Source organism: Panthera onca, chromosome C2 (genome assembly GCF_046562875.1).
Source record: "Panthera onca isolate mPanOnc1 chromosome C2, mPanOnc1 haplotype 2, whole genome shotgun sequence".
NCBI classification, from domain to species: Eukaryota; Metazoa; Chordata; class Mammalia; order Carnivora; family Felidae; genus Panthera; species Panthera onca.
In genome coordinates this window covers 147,328,188-147,354,891 of record NC_138347.1, presented here as the reverse complement: position 1 = coordinate 147,354,891, position 26,704 = coordinate 147,328,188, and the positions used below count along the sequence as shown (strand labels likewise).

At 38.5% G+C, this 26,704-nt stretch overlaps 1 protein-coding gene across 2 annotated transcripts in view; it reads right to left on the bottom strand.

The window, feature by feature from the left end:
* STT3B (STT3 oligosaccharyltransferase complex catalytic subunit B) overlaps positions 1-26,380 on the bottom strand; it is a 106,579-nt gene extending 80,199 nt beyond the window's left edge. The window contains exon 1 of one of the 2 annotated variants that reach the window (XM_060638449.3): positions 25,607-26,380. In XM_060638449.3, the coding sequence (XP_060494432.1) occupies positions 25,607-25,920 (314 nt within the window). In that variant the 5' untranslated portion in view covers positions 25,921-26,380. Of the gene's footprint in view, positions 1-25,381; positions 25,404-25,606 lie in introns of those variants that run through there. The other variant, XM_078432425.2, reaches the window with a different exon arrangement.
* Positions 26,381-26,704: the final 324 nt, after the last annotated feature.

Here is a 26,704-nt window from a genome sequence, read left to right as displayed (position 1 = left end):
TATCCTTACCCTGAAATGGCTCTTCCTACTTCTTTCTCACCTTACATACCTCAACTTCTGGTTCTATGCTAAACCATACTGTTTGTGATTTTTCATACTTCCATACCTTTGCACAAGATGTTCTTGTCACCTGAAGAGCAAATCCTCCTTTAGTATCCTCCCACACCTATCTTTCAAGACCTAACTCAAAAGACATCTCCTCCTAAGCCTTAACTATCCTTTTCAGATAAGGGTTGGCACTTCCTCCCTTTATACGTTTATATTGCACTTTTTATTTTACCTTTTTCAACACAACATGCTAAACAGCATTAATTTACTTAGTAGGTTCCATTGTAAATAATAATATCAAAACACAAACAGTGAACATTTTAATGAGTGATTATGAATTATATACTGTCCTATATACCTTTATGTGTATTAGTTTATTTAACCTTCATGACAACTTATTGATATGGGTATTATTGTCATACCTAATTCACAGATGAGAAGACAAATGCAGAGGTTAGGTAATTTGTTCAAGATCATTCAACTAATAAATAGCAAAGTCCACAGTCTTTCTCACTTGATTTGGTGTCTAGCCAAAGATAAATGAATTGATCTTCCTACCTCAGCACCAAGCACAGTGCCTGGCATACAGTAAGTTCAATAAATGTTTGTTAAAGTGTCTGAGCATTTTATATATGATCCAATTTAAAAAATTTTTCCACAAATGTCCCAAGTAAAGTGATTTAGTGCCAGTATGAGGTTGAGCTGTATAAAATGTTTTAACTCTCACTCTAAGGTAAACTATTCTTTCCATAAAAATACAATATTCAGGTAGAAGGTAATAAAAATGGTGTGACTGACTTAATTAAATTTTCATGTGTTAACAGTTCCATATAGCTCAGTCAATGCATTTGGGTCCGTTTTTCTGTTCTGGTCTCTATATCAATCCTCTAGATCACTCACAAAACTATCCAGTACTGTATACAGAAATGAAAAACATCTGCTGCAGCCAGCCAAAAGAATTTGTTCCACTTACTCTTTTTTAACTTCCATAATTACCAATCTCAGTCCTATTCTAACAACTCTCCGCATCATGTTTTTCATTATATCCTAGCCATGGGGGCCTTATTTTTGCCCCTTCAACATGCCAAATTGTTCCTGCTTGGAGGAATGCTCTTAATTTAGATCTTCACAGAGCTACGTAACTCCTCGTCATTTTGATCTTAGCATAAATATCACCTCAAAAAGGCCCCTTCACTTCCAGATGTATAGTGGTAGATCTATAGATACATCCCAGAACTAGCTACCATATTATTTTTTTCATAGCCTTTATCACGACTGAAATTATCTAGATCTTTGTTTATACATTCACCTGCCAGAAAATAGGTTCCATTACAACAGAGACCCCTGTTTACATTCCTAACCCTTGACACTTTGACCGGCACAGTTCTCACACAATAAATATTTGTTAAAATGCCTTGAATACTGAATATACCATTAGTACTAAAAGCCTATGCAATCAAAGCCTATTAAAAAACTTAGTTTTAAAATCCTATGATCTGTAAGATGCCTTAATTTAACTTCTTATTCCACAAAAACAATAAATATAGTATGATAAAGGACAAAAGAAGTATAGACATAAAAATTCAAGAGTAGATAAAAACACACCAAAATGTACATCATAAGGGCCTATACGTTTAAAAACTAAATCTAACTTCATTTCCCAACAATGAAAGCCAAATAGAAGCACCTGGCTGGCTCGGTTGGTGGCACACACAACTCTTGATCTTGGGGTTATAAATATGAGCCCCACGCTGGGTGTAGAAATTCCTTAAAAATAAAATCTTAAAAAAAAAAAAGCCGGGGCGCCTGGGTGGCTCAGTCGGTTGAGCATCCGACTTCGGCTCAGGTCATCATCTCGCGGTCCGTGAGTTCGAGCCCCGCATCAGGCTCTGTGCTGACAGCTCAGAGCCTGGAGCCTGTTTCAGATTCTGTGTCTCCCTCTCTCTCTGACCCTCCCCCGTTCATGCTCTGTCTCTCTCTGTCTCAAAAATAAATAAACGTTAAAAAAAAAAAAAACATTAAAAAAAAAAAAAAAAAAGCCAAATCAGAGAGATATGAGTGACACAGGTCTCAACAGAAAGGATAAAAATGTCATTTCCTCAATCAGATTATATTTTGACTGAAAGTATAATATGACAGTATTTTTAAACTAAAATAAGGGTGGCTGGCTGGCTGGCTTGTATGGTTGGTAGAGCACACAGTTCTTGATCTCATAGTTGTGAGTTCAGCTCACATTGAACACAGAGCAGAGCTTACTTAAAAAAAAAAAAAAAACAAAACCCATGGTCTTTAGCTATGATACTAAATTCTATTTGTTCAAAACTAAAATAGAATACAGATATCAAAACACAGTGACTCTAACATGAAGTTTAATTTAAAAAAAATTTTTTTAAACATTTATTTATTTTTGAGAGAAAGAGAGCACGAGGGGGATAAGGACAGAGAGAGAGGGAGACACAGAATCCGAAGCAGGCTCCAGGCTCCGAGCTGTCAGCACAGAGCCCGACGCGGGGCTCAAACTCACAAACCGTGAGATCATGACCTGAGCAAAGTCAGACGCTCAACCAACTGAGCCATCCAGGTGCCCCTAAAGTTTAATTTTGCAATCAAGCTATTTTTAACTCTTTACAGGTTTTTAAGGCTAGGTACCACCTCAAGAATAAGAGCAACAAGATTAGAAATAGGAGAGGCAGGACACAGTAAGTTAACAGGTGACAAATAAAGAGATATTTGCAGCCACAGAGTTTCAGATTTTGACATTCCTAAACATCTTGCCAAATTTACATTTCCCCAACAAAACTGGTATTATAAGTGAGAACAAGCATTTCTGATGCTTGTTCCACTAAAAAAAAAAAAAAAAAAAAAAAAATCAGATTTACTGAAGCAAGTATTTCTTCTTCATCATTCTTATAACCACGTCTGGGATGGTTTGGAACACAGAAGCAAAGAGGGCAGTTATTATGATTTAGTTCTGCAACCAAAAATGTCAAAAACAGCAATGAAGAAATGAAGAGAACCAACAGACATATCAAACACAGTTTCGGAGTGTTCATTACAGGTAAGCACTCAATATGAAGTAATTAGCTGCTGATTTTACAGTTGGTCATTTCTGAAAAGCTAGCAAAACCACAGACTGGCCTTGGAAAAAAACCTCATAGAAAACAGAGGGGAGGCAGGTATTTAAATCTTTCTGGGTGAGGGACTCTGAGAATCTGATGAAAATATGGAATCTCTCACCAGAAGAACGTGCATAAAAATTTTGCAGAATTTTTAATTAATTTTTAGAGGACCCCCAACATATAAATCTTTTAGAAAGGCATTTCTTTCCAGCACTGAAAAATCTGCTGAGTTACCTTCTTGAATAGTTCAGAAAAAAACTATATCTGTGATCTACCAAGGCAGTTGTGGGAAATCAAGACCATACTTATTTTTCAGCCATTAAATCATTTAAAATTTAATATTTCATCAGGAAAAAAAAAATCACCATAAGGCACAGCACTAGTTAGACAAAGTGCGATCTAACCATGCAGTTCTCTTTCAAATTACTGTGGTGCTTAAGGGCTTTTTGTATCAAAAATGTAAAATAATAGGTTATCCTTTTTTTGTCCAATCTCAAAAAACTAAAAGGAAAGATGACAAAAAGATTCAGGAGAAAATAGGCATATTTAATTTTCATTTGTTTTAGAGCAACAAAATAAACTTCACATTTATAAAAAAGATTAGATTTTTTAAATTTTGGTATATAAATATAGCACTGAGCTATCTCAAACTGTGGTTGGCAAAGCCATAATTGGAGCAAGATTACTCTACCAACACTTAAACAGATGTCTTTTGTGCATCCTACAGCAGAAAAAGCTAGAAGCTACATAAAGAAAAACACTGAATATAAGATTCTGTAATAATGCAAATATTTTTCCTGAAATGCAACCATAATGTATAGATACCAATTATGAAGAAATTCTAGTTCACAAATAACTTTTCCCTAAGAGCCAGTAAGCCTGGGCATTATGCACACAAGTTCACAATTCTAAGAACCAAAGGCAAACTTGGTTTGTGACCTCATAAAGCTGACAATCTTTGCCAATCTTGCAGAAGGGACAGGCAAGGACCAAGTATAATCAAGCAATCAAGCAGAGAAGGGAACATATGGGCTACTAAAGGACACCTAACATTTCTCTGAAGAATAATTTATATTAACCATTAAAATATACCGATCTTACACGTTTGATTCAATGACTTTTGACAATTTTATACATACCATCAACAGTAACTATCACCTGAAACCATCACCCACAAAGTTCCCACGTGCACTTTTCCAGTCTCTTCCCTCTCCTCAAAAGTTTGAATTCTTTCACCAGAGATTCATTTTGTTCTTGGATTTCACATAAAGAGATCATAAATTCCACTTTCTGTAAGTGTCTGGTTTTTTTCATTCAGCATGTTTTCGAGATTTATTCATGTGGCAGCAGTTTGTTTCCTTTTTATTGCTGAGTAGTATTCCACTTTCTGAATACAATTAATTCCCTCTCTCTCTCTCTCTTTTTTTTTTTTTTGGGAGTGCGTACAAGCGGAGGAGAGGGGTGCAGGGACTCCCAAGGAGAGTCCGTGCTGAGAGTGTAGCCCAATGTAGGGCTTGATTCCATGACCCTGGGATCATGACCTGACCCAAAACCAAGAGCTGGATACTCAACCAACTGAGCCACCCAGGTGCCCCTCCTCTGTCTTTTTTTAAGGACGTGTGTTTTAATTTCTTTGGATAAATATTTAGCAATTCCACTCCTAGGTTACAGAGTATTCATATATTTAAAAATACTAAACAGTTCTCCAAAGTAGTTGTACCATAATGCTCCACCCATAATGCATACTCCATATTAAGCTCATTTTTCTTTTTTTAAATGGGCTCACCTGCACTGTGCTAGATACTGGAGAAACAGAATAGACCTGTCCTCACAAAGCTCTCTCGTGGAAGGCTTCTACAAGTGACATCTAATTTAAACCTGGATGGATTATTGAGCAAAAAAGGGAGGAAAGAATAGAAGCATTCTAGAAAAAAGAAAGAGCATATAAGCAAGGGCTAAAAAAAAAAAAAAACAAAAAACACAGAAGTTATTTTCATAATACTAATAGGAAATAAAGCTAGATCAAGTTTTATGATGTGAAGATTATGCTAAAAAATGAGAAAACAACCTAGGATGAGTAAGTTTTAAAAAGATCAATTAAGTCTTAAACAGATATTTGTATTTATTAGATGCACTCATGGCATCATGTACCTTCACAGTATTTGTCATTCTTAATTGTTTCCAGTCTCTCTCTCCCCCAGACTAGATTCATGTCTTTTTGGACTCACAACCATTGTATCCACAGCACCTGGCAAATAGGCAATATTCAGAGATGTGAAAGGTTTATCAAGGATATTTAATTTTTCTTTTTTTAAATTTTCTATTGCTGCATAACAAATTACAACAAAATCACTGGCTTAGAACAACACACATTATCTCATGGTTTCATAGTCAGGGGTCCAAGCTTAACCAGATCCCCTGCTTAGGGTCTCAAGGTGAAATCAAGGCATTAAAAGGGTTGCGCTTTCATCTGGAGACTCATTTAGGGAAAGAATGAACTTCCAAGATCACTTAGGTTGCTGGCAGAGTGCATTTCCTTGAGGCTGTAGGACTGAGGGTCTCTTAAGATGCTACCCGCAGTTCCTTGTGCATGGACTTCTCCAACAAGGCTGCTGACTTCATAAACCAGCAAGAAGTCTCAGGTACAAGTCCACTAGTAATACAGTCTTACATAACGTAACATAATCATGAAGCTGCATTCCCACCACCCTATACTCTGTCCACTCTTCAAAGGCTATCAACAGACTACTGTGTTGAAATAATACATTCTGTGAAAAGATTTATATAAAGTCAATTATAGCTCTGAGTTTGTTTGCAAAGTGTAGCATAAGATTTTACAAAATAGTTCACACGTATTTACCTAGTAAACGAGAAAGCACCCAGTTCTACCAACAGAAATGACCAATCATGGATGCCAATAGAAGTGTAAGAGAATCAAGAAATAAAGGAAAGGAATAGACCTCCACCAAGAAAAAATAACAACAAGTGAAAAGCAAAGTATTAGAACACCAATGATTACATCCAGGATTAAAGGTTTTCTATTCCTTCTCCTTTATCCTGTCACTGGGCACTCTCAGGCTACAAAGTACCAGATCTACCTAAATCCCACTAGTTGAGAGACTTCATATATACTCCAAATTTAGCACTAATGGGAATAGAGAACTAAGATAAGTACAAAGCGGCTGAGGCCACCAGCTCAAGTTGACATTTCAACCTACCATTTATTATTCCTGCCATCTAGTGGTAGGATCAAAAACAAAAACAAAAACAAAAACAAAAACATGCCAGGCAGACATGTTAAACAGGTACACATGGGAGAAAAAAACACCAGTTTGTGAGGACTACTAAGTAAGCAACAGTCTAGGGGCACTCGGGTGGCTCAGTCAGTTAAGCGCCTGACTCTGACTCAGGTCATGATCTCATGGTTCATGAGCTCGAGCCCCGCGTCAGGCTCTGTGCTGACAGCTCAGGGCCTGGAGCCTGCTTCAGATTCTCTGTCTCCCTCTTTCTCTGCCCCTCCCCCACTCACACTCTGTGTCTCTCTTTAAAAATTAAAAAAAATTTTTTTTAAAACAGTCTAAACCCAATCCTACCACATCTACACACAAGCACCATCCAGAGAAAGTACTAAGCATATCGCCAATTTTATGAATTAACCTACGGAAATTTATATGTGAGGATATATTCAAGCCTAGTAGGAGAACAGATTCATCAGTGTTTAACAGCAAAAAATGAAAATTTCAAAGAATTACTAATGATACAAAATAGTCTTTTTTTTTTTTTTTACTCTTTTACTTTTGGTAGGTCAATTCAGAAGTTTGTAAAGACCCATAAACACACAGACTGACCACTATCCCAGCACCAATCACCACCACTCATATAAAAGCAGTTGCAACTGGGTCTTAAGACTACTCTCAGTAAACTCTGTGCTCTTAAAACTGACAGATGGGTCATAATGATTCAAAATTTTCCCTAAGCAGAGATCATGCTGTATCTATAGAGCTGCATTACAAACCAAAAAGGTATCAGAACTCATAAGAACAGAGCAAAACTTCTTCCAAATACATTAACTGAAAGCAAGATCCATGTTACAATCCTATCTTTCATCTCTTAACTTCTGCCTTTACTGACAACTACCAATCGTCCTAAGTACTCATTTGAAAAAGGAGACTGTTCTGCTTTATAAAGGGCACTTAATAAACTAATTGGAAAAAGGAAAGGACAGTGAAAAGCTGGGACTAAAAACTTACATCAACGTAACAGGCTGGTGGGGGCAGGGGGCTGGTTAGGTGGCTCAGTCAGTTAGATCCTGATTTCGGCTCAGGTCATGCTCTCAGGGTTCCTAAATTCAAGCCCTGCATTGGGCCCTGTGCTGACAATGCAGAGCCTGCTTGGGATTCTCTCTCTCCCCCTCAAAAAAAAAAAAAAAAAAAAAAAAAAAGTCTAAAAATGTATTTTAATGCCATTCAAAAAAAAAAATCTGAAATAATTCTAGGATCACATATAAAACTGTGTATTTGATAAATTAAAACTAACCAATGATATTTTTTTGCTCAGTTATTAAATCCAATATAGACTGAAATCTAAAAATCCTGGGCTAGGGGTGCCTGGGTGGCTCAAGTTGGTTAAGTGTCTGATTGGCTCAGGTCATGATCTCACAGCTCATGAGTTCAAGCCCCACATTGGGCTCTGTGCTGACAGCTCAGAGACTGGAACCTGTTTCAGATTCGTCTCCTCTCTCTCTGCCCCTCCCCTGTTCGCACTCTGCTTCTCTCTCTCTGAAAAATAAAATTAAAAAAATTAAAAAAATAATAATAAAATAAAAATAAAAATAAAAAACCTGGGCAACAGCTAAAGAGATGCACACGCCTGTATGTATTCTCTTCCTCTCCACACAGCACACATACACATGTGTAATACATATTTAAGTCAGACATCCATTCATATATTATAGAAAAAAGATCAAATATATATGATATAAACATATCATATTTACATTTACTTATTAGATACCTGATTTACTGATATTCTAGAATTATTATATATCATACTATATAAACAAGATTTCCAAATAAACAATAATTATATAAATATCTATTATATTACATATATTTAAGTTAGAATATATATTCACAGTCTGTAGAAATAGGATTTTGAACTAACAAGCATTAAGTATGCATTGCATGGAACATTTTTTTTTAAAAAAATCCTACAGTAATTCCTAAATTAAATATGGTAAACACTAGGTTAAATTAAACTAATAATGTATTCAAGAACATCTCAGTCTTTAACATGCTAATGTGTAGTATAAATAAGTGGATGGGATATGCAGTTTTTCCAAATTTAAGTTATCAGAGGTTATTTTGTTTTGAACTACAATTCTTGGGATATGTATTCTGCAGAACACGTTTTGGCAAACACACTAACAATTTCTGTTCTCTTCTAGGTATGAAGTTCATTCCATATTACAGAGAAACCAAAAGTGATTTACCCACTTTTAATCAGGAACTTTTCAAACAGACAGTATCAGCAAACATAACTCAAGAAGGAGCTAAGAAAGAATAAACAAAACGTGAATCAGTTTTCTCCTCCCATTTGAAAGGGGCTGAAGTAGACAGACAGGAAATACTGAACTATATGAAAACTTTAGTATCCTTTACATATCTAAAGTAATTTTAGCAATTTCTATGAAATAACAACATGTATTAAATCCTCAGAGACCAGCATGTTTGGGGTATACTCTATTTTAAAATGTGTTTATTCTGAGAATTACAAATGTTGCAAATGCATTTACTGAATTTTAAATAGACTTAAACACTCCTTCCCCCCCTCCCCCGTTTTTTTGTTTTGTTTTGTTTTTACAAATAGTGTTTACACTATGGTCAACCTGGTGAAATCTGGATTTTGCACTTTTTGCCAAATTACTGCACTTGACACCTTTACTTCACATGGTAACATCAGATCAATATTACGGTAAATACATTATACTTTACTTCTTGAGGAAGGTAACTAATTCTAATGCATGACAAAGTGACAGAATCTGGGGCAGGAAAGAACAAAAATGACTAAGAGCCTTGGTCATACAACAGCTGGTATAGCTGGTGGAAAATGTTCCTGAGTCCAAGTCCAGAGATGCTCTGTATTCCACTACATGTCAAAGAATCCGTCCAATAAGCAGAAGTATTATTAGGACTTTCATTTCTGCCATTGAATCTTAGATCCAAGAAATATGAAGGAACATGAAAATAAGTCATGCTCCCTGAAGCATTGCTTTTATACTGGAGAGCTATACTGAAGCGTCTGTATGCAACATACAGAATTGTTATGATGGGAAACTATACTTTTACACAGAACATTCTTCCTAATCTGAGAGCTGGGAAGTGCCTACAAGTTTATTTCTGTGTATTTTATATTTGTTCAGACATGACAGAAAGTTGTCTCATTTTATTTAAAGTCTTGTGTTGTGAAATTCAGAATTGCTCTGTAGTATTTTCAGTTTTAAAGCAATCCAGCTGCATTCAATGCCTAAAATGTGCTTTTTAAAGTACAGAAGGCAAATATTTGAATATTGGTTGTGAATCTGAGTTCCATTATTTTGAAAAAAGTATTTTCACCATAACACTTAAGAAACTTAATTTCCATGATAAAGTTTGGAGGTGAGATCAGTCAAGAAAAATCTCAAATATATGCCAATTCCTTACCACTGTCTTCTGAGAACTCCAGCATATGCTCAAAGTGGGAGAACTAATAGCGGAACTAGTCTGGCTTTCAAAAACAATTTTGAAATGTGTTGGCAGATAGTGACCGACTGATCCAACTGAATAATTTAGAGGGGAAAAAACTGAAGTATGGGTATGGGCAAGGCTGGTAAGACTAGAAAGAACTTGTCGATGAATGGCCAGGTCACGTAGCACTTTACCTAGAATATTATAATAGACCGTAAGTGAATAAAAAATGCTTGTAAATTTTTCCAAGCCTCAGTCTTTTGGAAGGGGAGGAGTATAATAAGTAGACTGATGGAAACATCATGTTCCCATACATGAAATGTGTACAATTATGAAAGAGAATACAATTGTACGCATTTGCACATGCTGTTTTTACCAAAATATCACCCGAGGCTTCTGACTTCACTGGTATTCTCTTAACATGCTAAGCAGTACTTCCTTTTCTCCATGAAATGGGGGTAATATCTATCTTATAGGATTTAAGGAGTAATAAGCCACAAAATGCATTAAAATTTGCAACAAATTTAACAGACTTAGAATCCCTCCCCTCACCAATACAAAATTAAAAAAAAAAGTTTAAAAAAAAGTTTAAAAACTTTAAGTTTAAAAAAGTTTAAAAAAGTTTAAAAAAAAATACACTGACCAAAGACACAAACAGGTAATTTACAGAATAAGAAACAAAAATAATACACTGTGATAACAAGTCTCCAAAGATGGAACTAAATCATTCTGTCCCTACCAGTATGACTAATAGGCCTGTGTCTATTCTCAACAGTAAAATATAGTGGAAGTGACAATGATCAGTAGATGCCTAACCCTTAATTGGACAAGCAGCTTTCTCATTCTTGAAATGCTCTTAGAATCCAGCTGCCATGCTGTGAGGCAGCCTAAGCAGCCACACGAAGAAGCTAAAAGCCACAGGTGAGCTCCCAATCAAGACTCCAGATGCTTCTAAGCTATACAGCATCCCAGTCCTTCTAGCCCCAGCTGACTGCAGCCTGTTGAGCCTCCAGATGACTGTAATCATCCAAGAACCACAGTTGACGTCACAAAGCAGACAACTCCCATTCCACTCACAGAATTGTGAAATAATGAAATGCTTTTTTGTCACCAAGTTTTGGAGTGGTGTATTATATTTTTATGTATAACTGAAATAAAAATTACCACAGAATACTCAGGTATATACCCTAGCAACCATCCACACATATAAACCAGAAAGTATAGTTTTTACTGTTCATAGTACCATTATTCATAAAAGCAAAAAGTTGTAAACCCAAATATTCATCAACTAGCAAATGTATAAATACAAGTCAAAGATCATATAAAGAATAATACCATTTTTAAAGCTCCAAACAAAGCAAAACTTAGCAATATATTATCTAGAGATGCAAACATATATATATATATATATTTTTTTTTTTTTTTTAATATGGCAAAGGAAATGTTAAAACTGAGATAATGGCTTCTAATTGCTAAAAGGAAAACCAGGAGGACAGCTTAGAGAAGAAATATGGATAGATGTGAAACTGGTGATGTTCTAGTTCTCTAGTTGGGTAGGGGTTTCACACAGATACTTATCATTTTGTTCGTAATTACATACATGGTATATACATTATATATTATTTGCATTTTAAATATAGTTTGACTTTTAAAAATGTTACTTCTTATAATAAGTTATAATAAGTTACATAGTTTATAATAAGTTATAAAGTTATAATAACTTTATATTATGCTGCAATTCATATCCAACAATTGTAACAAGTACTAATGACAAACTTTTCAAAAGTCTAGAAATATTTTTACTTCAAAAGGAAAACGTTTTGCTTTAACTGCTGTTTATATTACTATAAGCCCGGTAAATTATTTTAACAACAAAAATAAAGTATGCTAAAAAAAAAAGATCTCCCTTCTAATGAAGTGACTGACTCATTTTAACAACCATCAAAAATTATTTTAAAGTATTTTAGTTGTTTCTCAAGCTCATTTTTCTTTAGTGTATTTATTTTGAGAGAGAGAGAGAGAGAGAGAGAGAGAGAGAGAGAGAGGTCAGGGGAGAGAAAGAACCCAAAGCAGGCTCTGTGCTGTGAGCTGGGCCCAGGACAGGTTTCAATCCCATGAACCATGAGATCATGACCTAGGTGTCAGAGGCTCAACTGACTGAGCCACCCAAGCTCCCCCTTTACGGTTTTTAGATTTATTTCACCTACCACATGTTTTTTCATTATCCTGTTCCTTCTAATGCCAGAAAGCTTGGCCTATTAAAGTTTTCTTTAGATATGGCATACAGTAAAAATGATTTTAGGATTAAAATTAAAATTCTATGAAGTTTATTAAATTTTAAAAAATTAAGAACATATGCAATGTTTTAATTGTCAATATAACAGATTAAAGGCACACTGATGGATAAAGGTGTAAAAAAAAAGTACACAAAAACATCTGGTAAGATCATCACAACATCAGTTTAAGGACTCACAGGAATGTTGCTATTATATAGTATAAGGAGCTGACCAGTCATTTTGTTAGTTCAATCCAGAGTTTAAAAAAAAAAAAAAAGTAAAGACTTTATATTTTGGCCTCTCAAGATCTACAATATTCAATGATCCTCCTAGTAATTAGATGCAGACAAAGCTATTTCTATTATTGCAGAGACACTTTAATGGAGACAAGCAATTTATTCCATCCCTAATGAGTAATTTTATTTAGTATCCTTTAACCTCTTGTGGCAAAGTTCACATGAAATCAGTGGGAGCTGTGATGGCTCTTAAAGTGTCATGGAATTTCCATATTAATTGCCAATACAGGTATCCCCTGCTTTTCGAAAAGCTCACCCTAGGCCACTTCGCCACCTTCTTTAAGACAGGCCTACGTTAATATAACCAAAAGAATAAAAGAGAAAGGGAAAACAGCGTTCAGTGTTTGTTTTGCAGCACGCCACTATGGAGGCAGCATGAACCTGAGCAGCGGAAGTGACACCATCAAGCTACGTCCCCAAGGTACAACACTCATCATCATCAAGCCACCATACTCATCATCAAGCCACCATGGCTTAGAACTGCATCTTGTGATCATCTGTTCCTTATCTCTATTTATTTTGTGCGTCCCTTTAGCCTAAGCCTCTTGCGCATCAGAAAAGCGTAGGGTTATTTTTTGGGTCTGGGAACGCTAAAAAAAATTCCATATAAATTAATGTTCTTTGCTGTATGCATTTTCGACTTATACAAGTTTTCATAGGAATGCTCTACTTTTGCATGGGGAGATGCTGGAACCACAAAGTCAAGAGCCGAGAAACAAAATGGATCATTAATCCAAACCCACCCAAACTCATCATTTGCCTGAATTCAAGGCATATATACCCAATGATCATTTCTATTCTTACTATTGCTCCACATCAAGATACACTTCTCAAATTCGCATAAAATGCCACCGTGTAAACTTTACTTCTTATTGCTGCCATGTCTTTTTTCATGTATCATCTCAAATGTTAACAGCATTAACTGGTCTGTCTTTTCTTATTCAATATTCCTTAACTAGTGAGTTAAAACTCGAGATAGAACTAAGAGTTACCTGTACTTGGAAGAAATACTCAAACTAAAATTTCCTTCCCTTGAAGTTCTTCCTAAGGTATCCAGCCAAGTCAGTCATTTCCCAACTGCTGATGGCAATCACTGATGCTCACATACTTTTTCGATAAGGATTATCAACCTTTTTTCTTTTCTTTTTTATCACCAGGAAAGAGTTTTCCTTCTTCTATAACATTAAAATGACACCTTTATTAAGGGTGAGATTATGATGTTCACTACTAAGAGGTTCACTAACAATACCAGAAGGGGGAGGCGGGGAAGTGAATTTCCACACCAGCAAGCAATTCTACACTACTAGCTGGGTATCCTACAGTCCACCTTAATTCTAACACTAAAACAGTGTCAGATCCCACAAGGGCATAAGACTGACCCCCCTGGACCCTCAATCCCCAACTTTACACACCAATCAAAAGTCCAAGTTGTCCCCAGTGCTTCTAACCAACTGGCTACAGATCAGAAGTTCCAGTGACCCCCTCCTTAGGTTCAATTAATTTGGTAGAGTTGCTCGCAGAACTGACTAAACATTTAACTTACTAGACCACTATTTCTTATAAAGGGACAAAACTCAGGAACAACTAGAGATTCACAGGGCAAGATGTGTGGGAAGAAGTGCGGGGCTTCTGTGCCCTCTCCAAGTACACCACCCTCCCCAAATCTCCACATAGTCACAAACCTGGAAACGCTCCAAACTCCGTCCTTTGGGGTTTGTATGAAGACTCCATTTCGTGGGCATGATTGATTAAATTATTGGCAGCTGGTGATTCAACCTCCAGTCCTTCTCCTTTTCCCAGAGGTCAGGAGGTGGGACTGATAGTTCAACCCTCTAATCACAGGGCAGGTTCTAGTGGCAACCAGCCCCCATACTTAGATTACCTAAGGGCTTTCCAAAGTCACTGTATTAACAGAACAAAAGATACTTAGAAAATTACAAGGGTTTTTAGGAGCTCTGTGCCAGAAGCAAGGACGAAGACCAATTATCCCTCTTCTGAATCACAATATCACCACACATGATTCTGCTGATATCACAATCAAATCCAAGGTTTATCAAGGTATTATACAAGCGACTTCCTGTACTATCACCACCAGAACGTAAAATGTGGTTACCATTAAGGATAAAGGATCCATATTAATATAAACTGAACACCCACTATGTTCCTAATATAGTGTAGGATATTCTAGGATGATTGGAAATGATGTTTGTACCCTAAACAATCTTGTCTCTCTACAGGAACAGTAAGTTATTAACATTATTCATTAAAGAGGGAAATAAGCATATCACCATAACTGTATTTTACCAGTTTAGGCAAAGAACAAATAGCTTAAATCTCCTTGAGTGTTTTTACATTACAGGTGTTAAAATTTTCAAAATGGCCCTAGCCTATTTAGTTAAATGAATAGTCCTGAACAAAATTTAGCCAAAGTAAGTTTGCTCTATACTGGGATCAATAAAACCTGTACCTATACCTCTCACACAAGGCAGATAAACAATATTAGATTGTTATTTCTGAAAGAAGTATGCCTGGCATGTTTCCTAACAGTTAATACATTTCAAAAAATTAGCCCTACTTCCCTGGGGATTTCAAACAAGAGGAATACTAAGGGTGTTAAAGAAGCTTAAATCATAAGGTTGGACCATTATCCAAATACAGCCTAATTCAAAGTCATTTGTACTTCTCTCTGGCATATATTACAAGGGATTTAAGGGAGAAGAAATAATAAGTATGTGCATACCTTCCTCATAATACTTGATTTAAATTTTAAGTTTGAATTCTGGAGAAATACTAGCTGGCTAAACTGGGAGTTTCAAGAAAGGAAGTCCTAGATTTAAATTCTTCAACTAACAATGCCTTAACTATGATAACAATCCTTTATTTGTTTACAAAAGAAATCAACTATTATCCATTCAAGTAGCATGGGTTATATACGAATGGGGAGTGGAAAAATACCACTGGATTTAATCAAAATCATTCGGACCAATAAAGAGACATGCATTAGAGAGCATTCATGTTTATGGTTTCACTTAAGAACAGCTCTCTAATTAAAAGAAAAGCTTACAAGCTAGAATCCCATTTCCAATATCCTTAATCATTTACTAACACACAATGCCAAATTTCCACACCCCAGTAGATTTCAAGTTCCTACACAAAGAATCATGATCTTCCTTTATTATATTCTTTTTTTTTATTGAAGTATAATTGACACACAATGCTGTATTAGTTTCAGGTATGCAACACAGGATTGACAATTGTATACATTACTCAATGCCTGACCTTTACTTCTCTTGGAATAAAACCTTTTATCCCCTGAAGACAGTTTCTGAAAGGATCCTACTACTATGAAACCTCTCCTATTCTTCCTGAAGACCAAGGCAGCTACTAAATCAATAAAGGAAATAAAGATATGGGAAAGAAAAATAGTGGTAGCCATGGAAGACTGGAAGAATAGAGAGAAATGTAAGCTATTCAAGATCCCAGGACATTTACACAAACAAAATCACACACAACCCAGCATCAACAATCCGCTACAAAGATACCACTATATTAAATAGTCCATTCTTAGGGTTCTCCTAAACTCCTTCAGCTCAGATCCCTTTTCAACATTCTCTTCTTTCAAGAATTAACTGCTACTCCAATCCTTACATAAATTTTAATATATATGCTTTAAAGTGAAAAATAGTTGGCAGAAGCCATAGTTTAAAAACTAGTAATTTTGCATTTCTCTCTCCCTTGAAAGACAGTGAGTGATGTCTCCTCCCTCACTCTCTCTACCTTGTAGTCTCAGTGTCTGCTGAAAGATCAAATTTCTCTGGCCAGTTAGTACTTTGTGAAAAATTGTCAAGGTTATCTGGAGACAAGGTTGATTCCAGCTCAAGAGTTCCATCTTGAGATAATTTTTTATCTCAAGGGAAGAGAAGGATGCTTTCCCTTTCCTACAGGTACTTCCTGCTGCAAAAGAGGAAGAAACCTCCTCAGGTCAGTAAGAAGACTGGTTAATCAAATTATTGCTAAACCTTATTACCACATATTCTCAACAATCCTTTGATCAATGAAGATGGATCTTAAATGCAGTGAACAAAAAAAAAAAAAAAAAAAAAAATGAGACACACAGTTACAAGTGCATTTATCTCAAGTTTTAAATTAGACAAAACTAAATTATGTTATTTAAGAATGCACACAGAATTATACCACCTATGATGAAAACCATGGATGTAATTATTATACAAGTGAGGAGAAGGGGAGGCAAACACACACCAAGGCTTCTGAGGTGGTGGCACTGTTCTATTTCTTGATCTGGGTGATGATCATATGGCTGTTTACCTTACAATTAGTAGTCATTACACTGTCCATTAGGTTTATACACTTTTCAGAATGTGTTATATTTCACCATTAAAGAAAAAATTTTTAAAGACTAATACCACTTTCTCACCAATAAAAGCCCTTGCAGAATATTTTTCTCATGCTTATGTAAACATTTAAGACATTTATTTGCAAAGAATATCTCAAAAACTTCAAGAGTGCTGCCTTCCCAGTAATTCCGTATTCCATTATTTTTCCTGTGGATTATACAAGACTGTTTAACAATGTACCTCGATAATGAAACCTACTTAGAGTTTATTCTACATTATAGGAGTTACTGGTGTTTGAAGAATAGGCATGAACTGCGAAGAGAGTAGATCTTAAAAGTTCCTGTCACAAGAAAAAAAAATTTTTTTATAAGGTGACAAATGTTAAAATTTTATTATCATTTTGAAATGTGAACAAATATCAAATCATTATTCCGTACAGATGAAACTAACATAAACAGGCATGAAAATAAACATATTGGTTGTGAGTTTCCCAGTCATTCTTTTCACCAACTCCACCCCAACCATTTGGCCAGCAACAAACAATAATTTAAGCTGTGCAGACACTAGAACTTTATAAATTAATTATGAATTACTATATTTTAATTTTAAATTAGCACAGAAAACAGTATATGCTGGAATATTATCTATCCATCTATGTATGGAGAGAGAGACACCCAATAATTTAAGCTTAAAAACCAAATTCATTTGGTTGGAGAGACTGCTAGATATCACTAAAGAAAAGAACACTGTACTGTGAAGAAAAACCTTTACTGGAGAATAGCTGATAAACCTGTAAGGCATGAAAAAAGAAATTAAAAGAAAACCTCAAAAGAAACATTATCAATTTAGCTATCACCTCAGCATGTATACTTTACTAATAGACACATAAATTTTCTTTATGTCTTTATGAGTAGTCTTTCCCTTTATACAGGAATGAAGAAAAAAGTCAAAAAATTTTGAAACTTAAAGCATGAACACTATTAACTTATGGAAATTACAGGTAACTGAAGCACACAATTTTTTAGAACACCAAACTTCACATAAAAGCTGTTTCACAGTTGAACTTGCCAACATTTCTAATATTGTCAACTTAAAGTGAGTGGTAGGGGCGCCTGGGTAACTCAGTTTAAGCGTCAGTCTGACTCAATTTCAGCTCAGGTTCATGATCTCATGTGTAGCCCTGTGCTCACTCCCACTCCTCTGCTCTCTCTCTCTCCCTCTCTCCCTCTGTCTCTCCCCAGTTCCCTCTCCCTCTCAAAAAAAATAAATAAACTTAAAAATAATAATAATTGAGGGGGCTCCTGGATGGCTTTTTCGGTTGAACGTCCAACTCTTGATTTTGGCTCAGGTCATGATCTCCTTTGTGGGTTCAAGCCCCGCATCCAGCTCTGCATAGAGCCTTCTTGGGATATATTCTCTCATTCTCTCTCTCTCTCTCCCCCCCACCCCCGCCTTTTCTCTCTGCCCCTCCCCCCCCCAAAAATAAACTTTAAAAAAATAAATAGACAAGTGGTAGAAATTTACTTCCCCTCATCTTCTAAAGTAACAATTTTCAAGTAACTTCTCAAAAAACGCCCTCTACTACAAACACAGGTGCAAAGAAAACAGAAAGGAATCTAGCCAAGCTACAACTATACCACCTTCACCCTTTGGTGTTCAGCTTCTTTGCCCTGAAAACAAGCCAAGCCAACATATACTTTGGAAATCCTGTAGCTAAAGAATTCTGGGATTAGTCTAATCTTCCACCCCATAGCTCCCTTAACTGGAATGGGTTAATATCTCCAACCTTACTACAATGACCTTTTTACAGACAAAATAAAACTAAATGAAAACAACATTCACTTGGATTCAATCATCTTTTCTTTTCATTTAGCTATTCCCTTAAAAGCTGCATCTCTGTAAACTCCCTAGTCATTCAGGATTAAAAACCTCAAGTCATCATCAACTCTTCTCTCTTCCCTACATCAAAACAAAGTAATTAGGGGTGCCTGGGGGCTCAGTCAGTTAAGCATTCGACTTTTGACTTCAGCTCAGGTCATGATCTCACAGTTCACGGAGTTGAGCCCCAAGTCGAGCTCTGTGCTGACAATGCGGAGACTGCTTGGGATTCTCTCTCCCTCTCTCTCTGTCCCTCCCCTGCTTGTATGTGCACGCTCTCTTTGTCTCTCTCTCAAAATAAATTAAATAAATAAAATAAACTTAAAAACAAGTATAAAAACAAAGTAATTCGCTATCACCCAACTAGTGAGTTTAGTTAGCTAGGCATGGATTGTGCCCAAGCGTTTTGATAGGCCAATATGTTAAGACTTAAATCAGGGCAGCTGATTAAAAGACATAAATTAAACGGAGGACACTTTCATTTAAGACTGCCTTGAAGGCAGAGGATGCAGTAAAAAGGACATAGTTTTTGGAGACAAGTAGACCTGTATTATTCAATTCTTAGGGGAATGCTGAACTGAAATATCTTTTATCTACAGAAATAAAAGATGTTACCTTATCTCCTCAGTTCTAAGACATAAAATCAAGGTGTAAGACACTCTAAAAACTAAGCACTTACCACTTAGAACATATATTAAAGTTATCCTGCAACACTAAGTTCCACCAGAAGAAAAAAAATTGGTTACAGATGATATGGTCAATTTGTTTAGTGTAGCAGTCACAATTCTTTAGAAATGCGTATTTCTGAAAGTAGCATAAACTTGACCAACATAAAGGCATTCACCAACTTATTATGTACAGGATATATTCCAAGGTATGTTTAGACGCCTTACATTTGAAACCCTGAAGGTATTTTTACAAAAAAATATAATTCCAAGTAGTGGTTAGGTTTCCTGGCAGGTCTACAAATGCCAGTTTACCCACATTTACCTAAAATATGAGAGGCTCTGGCAGTCGCTCCTACCTCTTCCAACCCTTACCTACACCTAACACATTAAAAAAAAAAAAAAAAAATCCTATGGTATTGACCCCTTCTATCAATTTCTAAATCCCTGGAAATTATTTGTGTCAGAAGTAGGTCAAGCAAAGAAACAGAAACCTTCCCAGAAAAGAGTGATTTAAAAACAAAAATATCCACCAGAATGAGGTAAAGCAAATAAAGGAGTGAAGACGGGGGTAGGATGTTAACCATTTACATTTTTTTCCCCTTTCAACAGCATTAATTTGGCCCATACATTATATTTGTAGATCCTATGTTATTTGAAAATACGTTTCCATTTTTTCCTACTTATTGTAGGGACTGACAGAAGTCACTTTTGCAATTATACATAAATTAAGCATTATATCCAGGCAAAACATGGCAAAAAAAAAAAAAAAAAAAAAAAGCGTAGATTCAGAGTAAGCAACAGGCTGACCAATAAGAGGCTTCTAATAACACAAAAAGAATTTAGGTGTTCTACATAAATTAAGTCTAATAAAACCAACATCAATACCCTTCTAACAACTGTAGTTTCTTCTGCGATATAAGCTTTGGCAAAGTCAAATCATTTAACAGACATGCGTTGACTTACGATGTACTCTCATTAAGTTAATAACCAAACCTGAAAAGATTAAATCTGATTCTAACCGGCAGTCCAACTGAGCACAATACAGAAACAGTATTTATACTCATTATGTTCAAGTATTATAGAAAACAAATGTCCAGAAATAAGATTCTCTTCATCATGCAGATGGGGAACAAAAATAACATTCTTCATATTATAACGAAGGATGTACTATTAGCGTCTACAAGCAGGATCTAAAAGCAGCATCAGAAAAATATGTCAGCACAGCGCCTGACATGGGCTTGATCTCAGGAATTGTGAGCTCATGACCTGAACTGAAATCAAGAGTCAAGATGCCTAACCATCTGAGCCACCCACGTGCCCCACCAGTGTTGTCTGTTGAGCTGGTTGAGCATCCGAGTTAGAATCCCACATCAGGCTCACTGCTATCAGCTCAGAACCTGCTTTAGATCCTGTCCCCCTCACTCTGCCCCTCCTCAGCTCACACGCTCTCTCTCAAAAATAAATAAACTTAAAAAAAAAAAAAAAAGATATGATAAAGCAAATAAAGTAAAACACTAACTGTAGAATCTAGGTATTGAGCTTGAGTGTTCACTATAAAACTCTTTTAGCTTTTCTGTATGCTTAGAAATTTTTGTAAAGTAACAATTTAGCAATATACAAATCTGTTGAATAGTAGGATGCTTTACAATTTGGGTTAACAGCAATATTGTCTCTAACAGCATTAAGTTTTCAAAGTAAACAAGTAAAAAATATGATTCATCACTCCAGAATATTAATCATTTTTTCATTATTTCTGAGAGCATGTATGTACTGATAAATACGAACATATTACAATGAAAAGAACTTTTAACATTTTCTCATATCCCAAAATACTCATAACTTACAGGGAGCATAAAAATCAGAAGTAGATTAAGAACAGGCTAGTAAATTTCCTCATGTTGTTAACAGCTGGGTCAGAACCTATAATGAGTTTCTAATATTTAGTCTACAACCAGTGTCTTTTAAGTTTATTTATTTTGAGAGAAGAGTGTGTGTGTGCGCACATATCATACGTGAGGGAGGGGCAGCGACAGAGGGAGAGGGAGAATCCCAAGCAGGCTCCGCGCTGTCAGCACAGAGCCTGACACCGGCTTGACCTCAGGAACCGTGGGATCATGACCTGAGCTGAAATCAAGCGTCAAGAGGCCTAACCACCAGAGCCGCCCAGGCGCCCCACCAGTTTGCCTGTATGCAAACTACTCACGGCAGTGAGAGTGGTCTTACTCAAGTGAGCCCTCAAGATAGGAAAATCCCTAACAGAAAGTTCTAAAGACTTTGCTGGCAGATCGTAACCACTTCAGGACCTATTACATGCCTCAAGAAACCCATGATTCCTACTAAGTGTAGGAACCACCACAATTTACCCCAAATGGGAGCAGGTCCAATCCCACTCTCCCATGCAGCGGTTCATGACGCTCCCTGAACTCCTCCCTCCGTGTTCCTGTAACTTAGAACGATCTTCGGCTCAAGACCAGAAAAACCGTCATGGTTTGACAATGACTCCAGTGACCGTATACCTGTTCTGAAGTGCAGCTGGACTGCGGTTGCTAATGATTCCACAAAGTAACTTTTTAAGATTTGGGGATGTTTGTGTTCTAAAACTGGTTTTGTCACCCATTTTGTCTTCTTCAGAACTGAGGTCAATACCCTCTTTCTTCATCTGCAAAGTGAAGAAAAACATGGAGACCTCAAAGTATAGGAACTAGTCCCCAACTTACAAACAGCTTCTGTTCTAAAGGTTTATCAATCCTTTGAAAACATGTTTGCGCTAATTAATCTACTTACACCATAGTTTCTCTGAAAAACTGAATTCCGGGTTTCAATTCTAAACTGCAGCCTTCTGCCCAGCAAGACGTCTGCTGCCCTTTTACAGCTAACTGGAGCCAAAGCTCAGAGAGGCTCAGAGAATTCTCCCTCTAGAGCTCCAAGGAGAACCTACTGCAACTTGGGCAGGCAGGGAAAAGGGCAAGTCTCCTGACGCAGGGAGGTTTTACACCAACTCTGTGGCAAAAGCTACCACAATTTAAGAAGATAACGGTTATGGAAAAGGTACTTGGTTAATATCACGTCAAAGTATTAGTAGCTGTCACAAAAGTAAGTAGAAACTACATTTTGCTCCAGATAAAAAAGAAGATAAAATTAGCCGCTGTTAAACTAGTTGCTCAACCAAATGTTTGGCAAGTACAGACAACATATTCTCAAACTGCTTCCTCATGTCTGATCAACTCAACTGATAAGGGGAGGAAATTACTAAAGCGAAGTGGTGAGGAGATCGTACCAAAAATGTTGCTAAGTTCTAGAAAAGTGCAGTGTACTTTAAAATTCAGTAAATATATAATATTCAACATTATATACCACCCCTCATAACTGTAAGATTTATAAAATTAACTGAGTGACAAATTTAAAAAACAAGTATAACTTTGTGACAATGAGTCACCTCTGGCAGCTAACTGGAGTCTTACGCAATTTAAGAACTACTGTAAATTAGAAATAACTCACAATCAAACAGAAAAAGTAAACTTTTCACTGAAAACACTTCAGAAATGAAGCCAGTAACAGAGACATGAAAAAAAAAGGAATAGAGAAGACCAGAAAAAATTGGTTTGTTGATAGAGAACCTGAAAGAAACATTTAAATATAAAGGTTCATGTCATTGCTGTATGTTAAAATAGTAACCTGAGAGACTCCCAGGCTAGTATAACACCAGAGTGTTAGATTAAAGATCAAAGTGTTGGCACTATTAGCCGCTTTGAAGGAAAACTGCTTTAAAAATCCAATGTAATAATGACAGGCAATCTACACCCAACCCCTTTTCAAAAATTTTCAATAAGAATGGATTATAAGAATGAAATACCTAACTACTTGAGATCTTCAAAAGAAAAGAAAAACAAAAGCAAACGAAATTTTTTTGGCCTGAAACCTAATTTTCCCATTAAGTCAACCCAAATTATCTCTGACATTAAATTTATATTGGCAAATCTCTGTTCACAAGAAGGGATAGGGGCAATTCCTTTATTGTAAAAACTGTTTACCACTAATGACAATTACTAATATTATGAACAGAAGCACAGGAATACAATAAAATGTAAGTATTAAGACTATCAGTAAACAGAACACCTAAATTAAGTAGATCTTTAGGAATGAAGAGGTGTAGATACCTTTAGTGAATATGAATTAAAGTTCAAATTTCATACATTTAGTGTTTCAGAAATGTTTCTATGCACAGAAAAATAGAAATAAAACAAATTTTCATGTGGATAAAAAAGGGTTATGTTTCCCCAAGCATATTCTTGAAACAAGAGAAAAGACCAACTTTTAATTTTTTGCCATACTTTAAAAAAAGAAAAAAAGAGTATTATCTGTGAAGCAATGTGATTTAAGACTTTTCATGATTACATACTCAATTTCAGTAGTACTCTTTGGCTGACTTGATGAAGATTTCTAATCTTCCTTCAAAATAAAGAAAAACAACAAAATCATCTCATCACTCAGTCGTGAATTTTTCTGCCATCCTTAATTTCAGCCTCAAAGTTACTACTAAACAGTACCCAGCCTTTGTCAAAAGGATACTCTGTGGAAATACTATTCACGATTTCTGTTGCCCGTAATGTTTTGTCGCCATGCACTTCTGCTGTGTAATCTAAAAAGACATAACTTTCTCTTTTCACACTGTTCAGTAAAATATTAGCAGTTTTCGCCTTCCGGTTCCAATTTCATTTTTATCTAATTTGCTTAAGTGTTTCAAAGCTAAGCCTAAGAACACTGTACCTAGTTTCTAAGGTTTCACAACATTTTCTTCTGATTTGAAATAAAAGTTATTTTTTAGAAAGTGTCAGAAAAAAATCAAAACCTCCAAAATGGGATTAAAACGTTTCACCAAGACTGTCACAGTAATTAACTGTTTACCGAAACTGAGTTCTCCATGAGTGGGCTCCCGTCCTGTTCAATAGATGATGCACTACCAATCTTCCTATCCACAACAGAACTTCAATCCGGTATTTTAATACACGGGTAATTCACTTCCCAAAATACTTATGACCCATATATTTAGTAAGTCTCAACGAGATTCTCTCACTGTATTTCAGAGGACAAAACAAATATCCTAAAAGTTTAGTTAGGTCTGATTATAAAGAGGTAAGATTAACTCAAGGTTGACAAGTCGGTCAACATGTTTTAAGTTCGTTTAAAAGGCATAGATAGGCTCGGGTAAAAAACAAAAACAAAAACAAAAGCCAACTCAGGCTGGGAAAGCTGGAAAAAAAAAAAAATTAAAGCAATCTCCCTACCTACTTAATTCACAGACAAGTGTGGTGCCTAAATTAGCTAGTGCTCTTCACAGGGTAACTTCCTAAGACATTCAGGTCAGTCCGGATACCACGGGCAACTTTTGATTGTAACCCAAGGCTCCCCATCACCGTGGGAGTCTCTGGTCTTGTTCGCAAACCCTCCGGAAGGGACCAAGAAAGGAACCAATGCCCTGCCTTCGGACGACTGGGCTCGGAGAGTAATCATGTCCTCGCCACCCAAGATAACTGTGGCACAGCCAGGTGCGGAGTGCCCTCGGGGGCCCTGAAAACGGCCACTCCTAAAAATATCTAATGGTAAAGAAATAAGAGTCCCTAGCTTCCAGGATCACTTTCCGGGGTATTATTTCCTTTCCTCCAACACCCCACTCACTCTCTTTTCCCCTCCTTGCAAAAGGAGAGCAGAAAGGAGGAACAGTAAAAGCGTCAAACGGCGAGGCTGAGTAGACAGGGCTCCTGCCCATCTGGACTCCCCCCCCCCCCCCCCATCAACGGCAACGAGGCAACCCCGGGGCGATCCCATCCCAACGAGCAAAACCGCGCCGGCGAAAACGAGAGAACGCGACACGCCACGGGCAGGGAGGCGGGGAGTCCGCCACGAGTCGGCCGGAGGGAGACCTGCCGGCTCGCGGCGTGGCCGCTCCGGGCTGGACACCCCGAGACGGCTGCCAGGGGGGGGCTTCGTCCGCCCTCGCACCAGGCGTCACACTTACCCGGCCCGGGGCCAAGGTCCCACTCGGGGACCCCGACGCCCCGCCTCGGGCTGCGCGGGGGAAACTTCGCCCACGGGCAGGGGGCGCGCCCGCGGCTCCGGGACCCGCGCTCGCCTCGGCCCGGGCGCGAGCGGGGCTCGGCGGCGGCGCGGGGCCAAGTCCGGGACGAGCCGCGGCGGGGTCCCCGCGGGCCGCGGGCGGGGGGAGGGGCGGCGGGGCACTCACCACGGGTCGAACTCGTGAATGATGCTTTCGAAGCGAATGACCGCGAAGAGGCGCGAGCTGAAGCCGGCAAGCCAGGCCAGGAAGAGGATGGTGAAGGAGAGCAGCGACTGCCAGCCGGCCGGCTGCGACAGCCCCCCGGACAGCCCCGCGGGGGCCGGCTTCGGCGGCGCCACGCCGCCCGCCGCCTTGTGCGCGCACTGGGCCCCGGGCCCGTGGTGGCCGTGCCGGCTGTTCCCCAGGGCCATGAGGCCGCTCCACGGGGACGAGTTGAGGGACGACTTGTGCTTGCTCTCCGGGGCCGAGGGCTCCGCCATGTTGTGCCCCGGCGGCGGGTCTCGCTCCTCGCCGCCGCCGCCGCCGCCTGGTGCGAGGGGTGCTGGGCGGGGACCTGGAGGAGGAGGAGGAGGACGAGGAGGAGGAGGAAGAAAAAGGAGGAGGAGGGAAGAGCGCCGCGCGCTCCCGCCCTCAGCGCCGCGAGGCCGGGGGACAGGGGGTGGAGGCGGCGGCAGGGAGTCTCCGCCTCAGCAGCGGCTGCGACCGCCGCGCTCTCAACTCGGATGGCCCTTGCGCCCCACTAGCCATCCGTATCCCCCTTGCAGCTGCGGCAGCGGCGAAAGCCGACGGGACGAGGGCGCCAGAGAAGAAGCAGCAGACGGAGGCGGCACCACAGCTCGGAGCAGCAATGACATTCCCCCTCACACCCGCCGCCCGCCCCGCGATGAAGAGCAGGAGGAGGAGCCCCCTGGAGCCCGGGCGGAGCTCAGGCTACCTCTGACTCCGCCCCCGACCCAACAGGAACTAGCCCTTCCACCTGTCACAATGCGACAGGTCCGTTAGGGGGTGGGCCCAGAACTGCGGTGCCCACCAATAGGAGCGCGAGCTGGGGCGGGGCTTAGCCCAACCGCTCTCCCCCACCCCCCCTCCCTCCCCCTCCCGCCTCGCGCCCGTTCGCCCGGAGCGGCCGTGCAGCCGCGCTACGGCTTCATTGTCAGTTGAAAGACGCGGTTTCGCGCGTCGGTGTTGTCGGCAAGGAAGGGTGCTAGGCGGCTCCGCTCGTTGCATGGAGCTGAGCCGGGCCAGGGGTCCGGAGGTGACCGA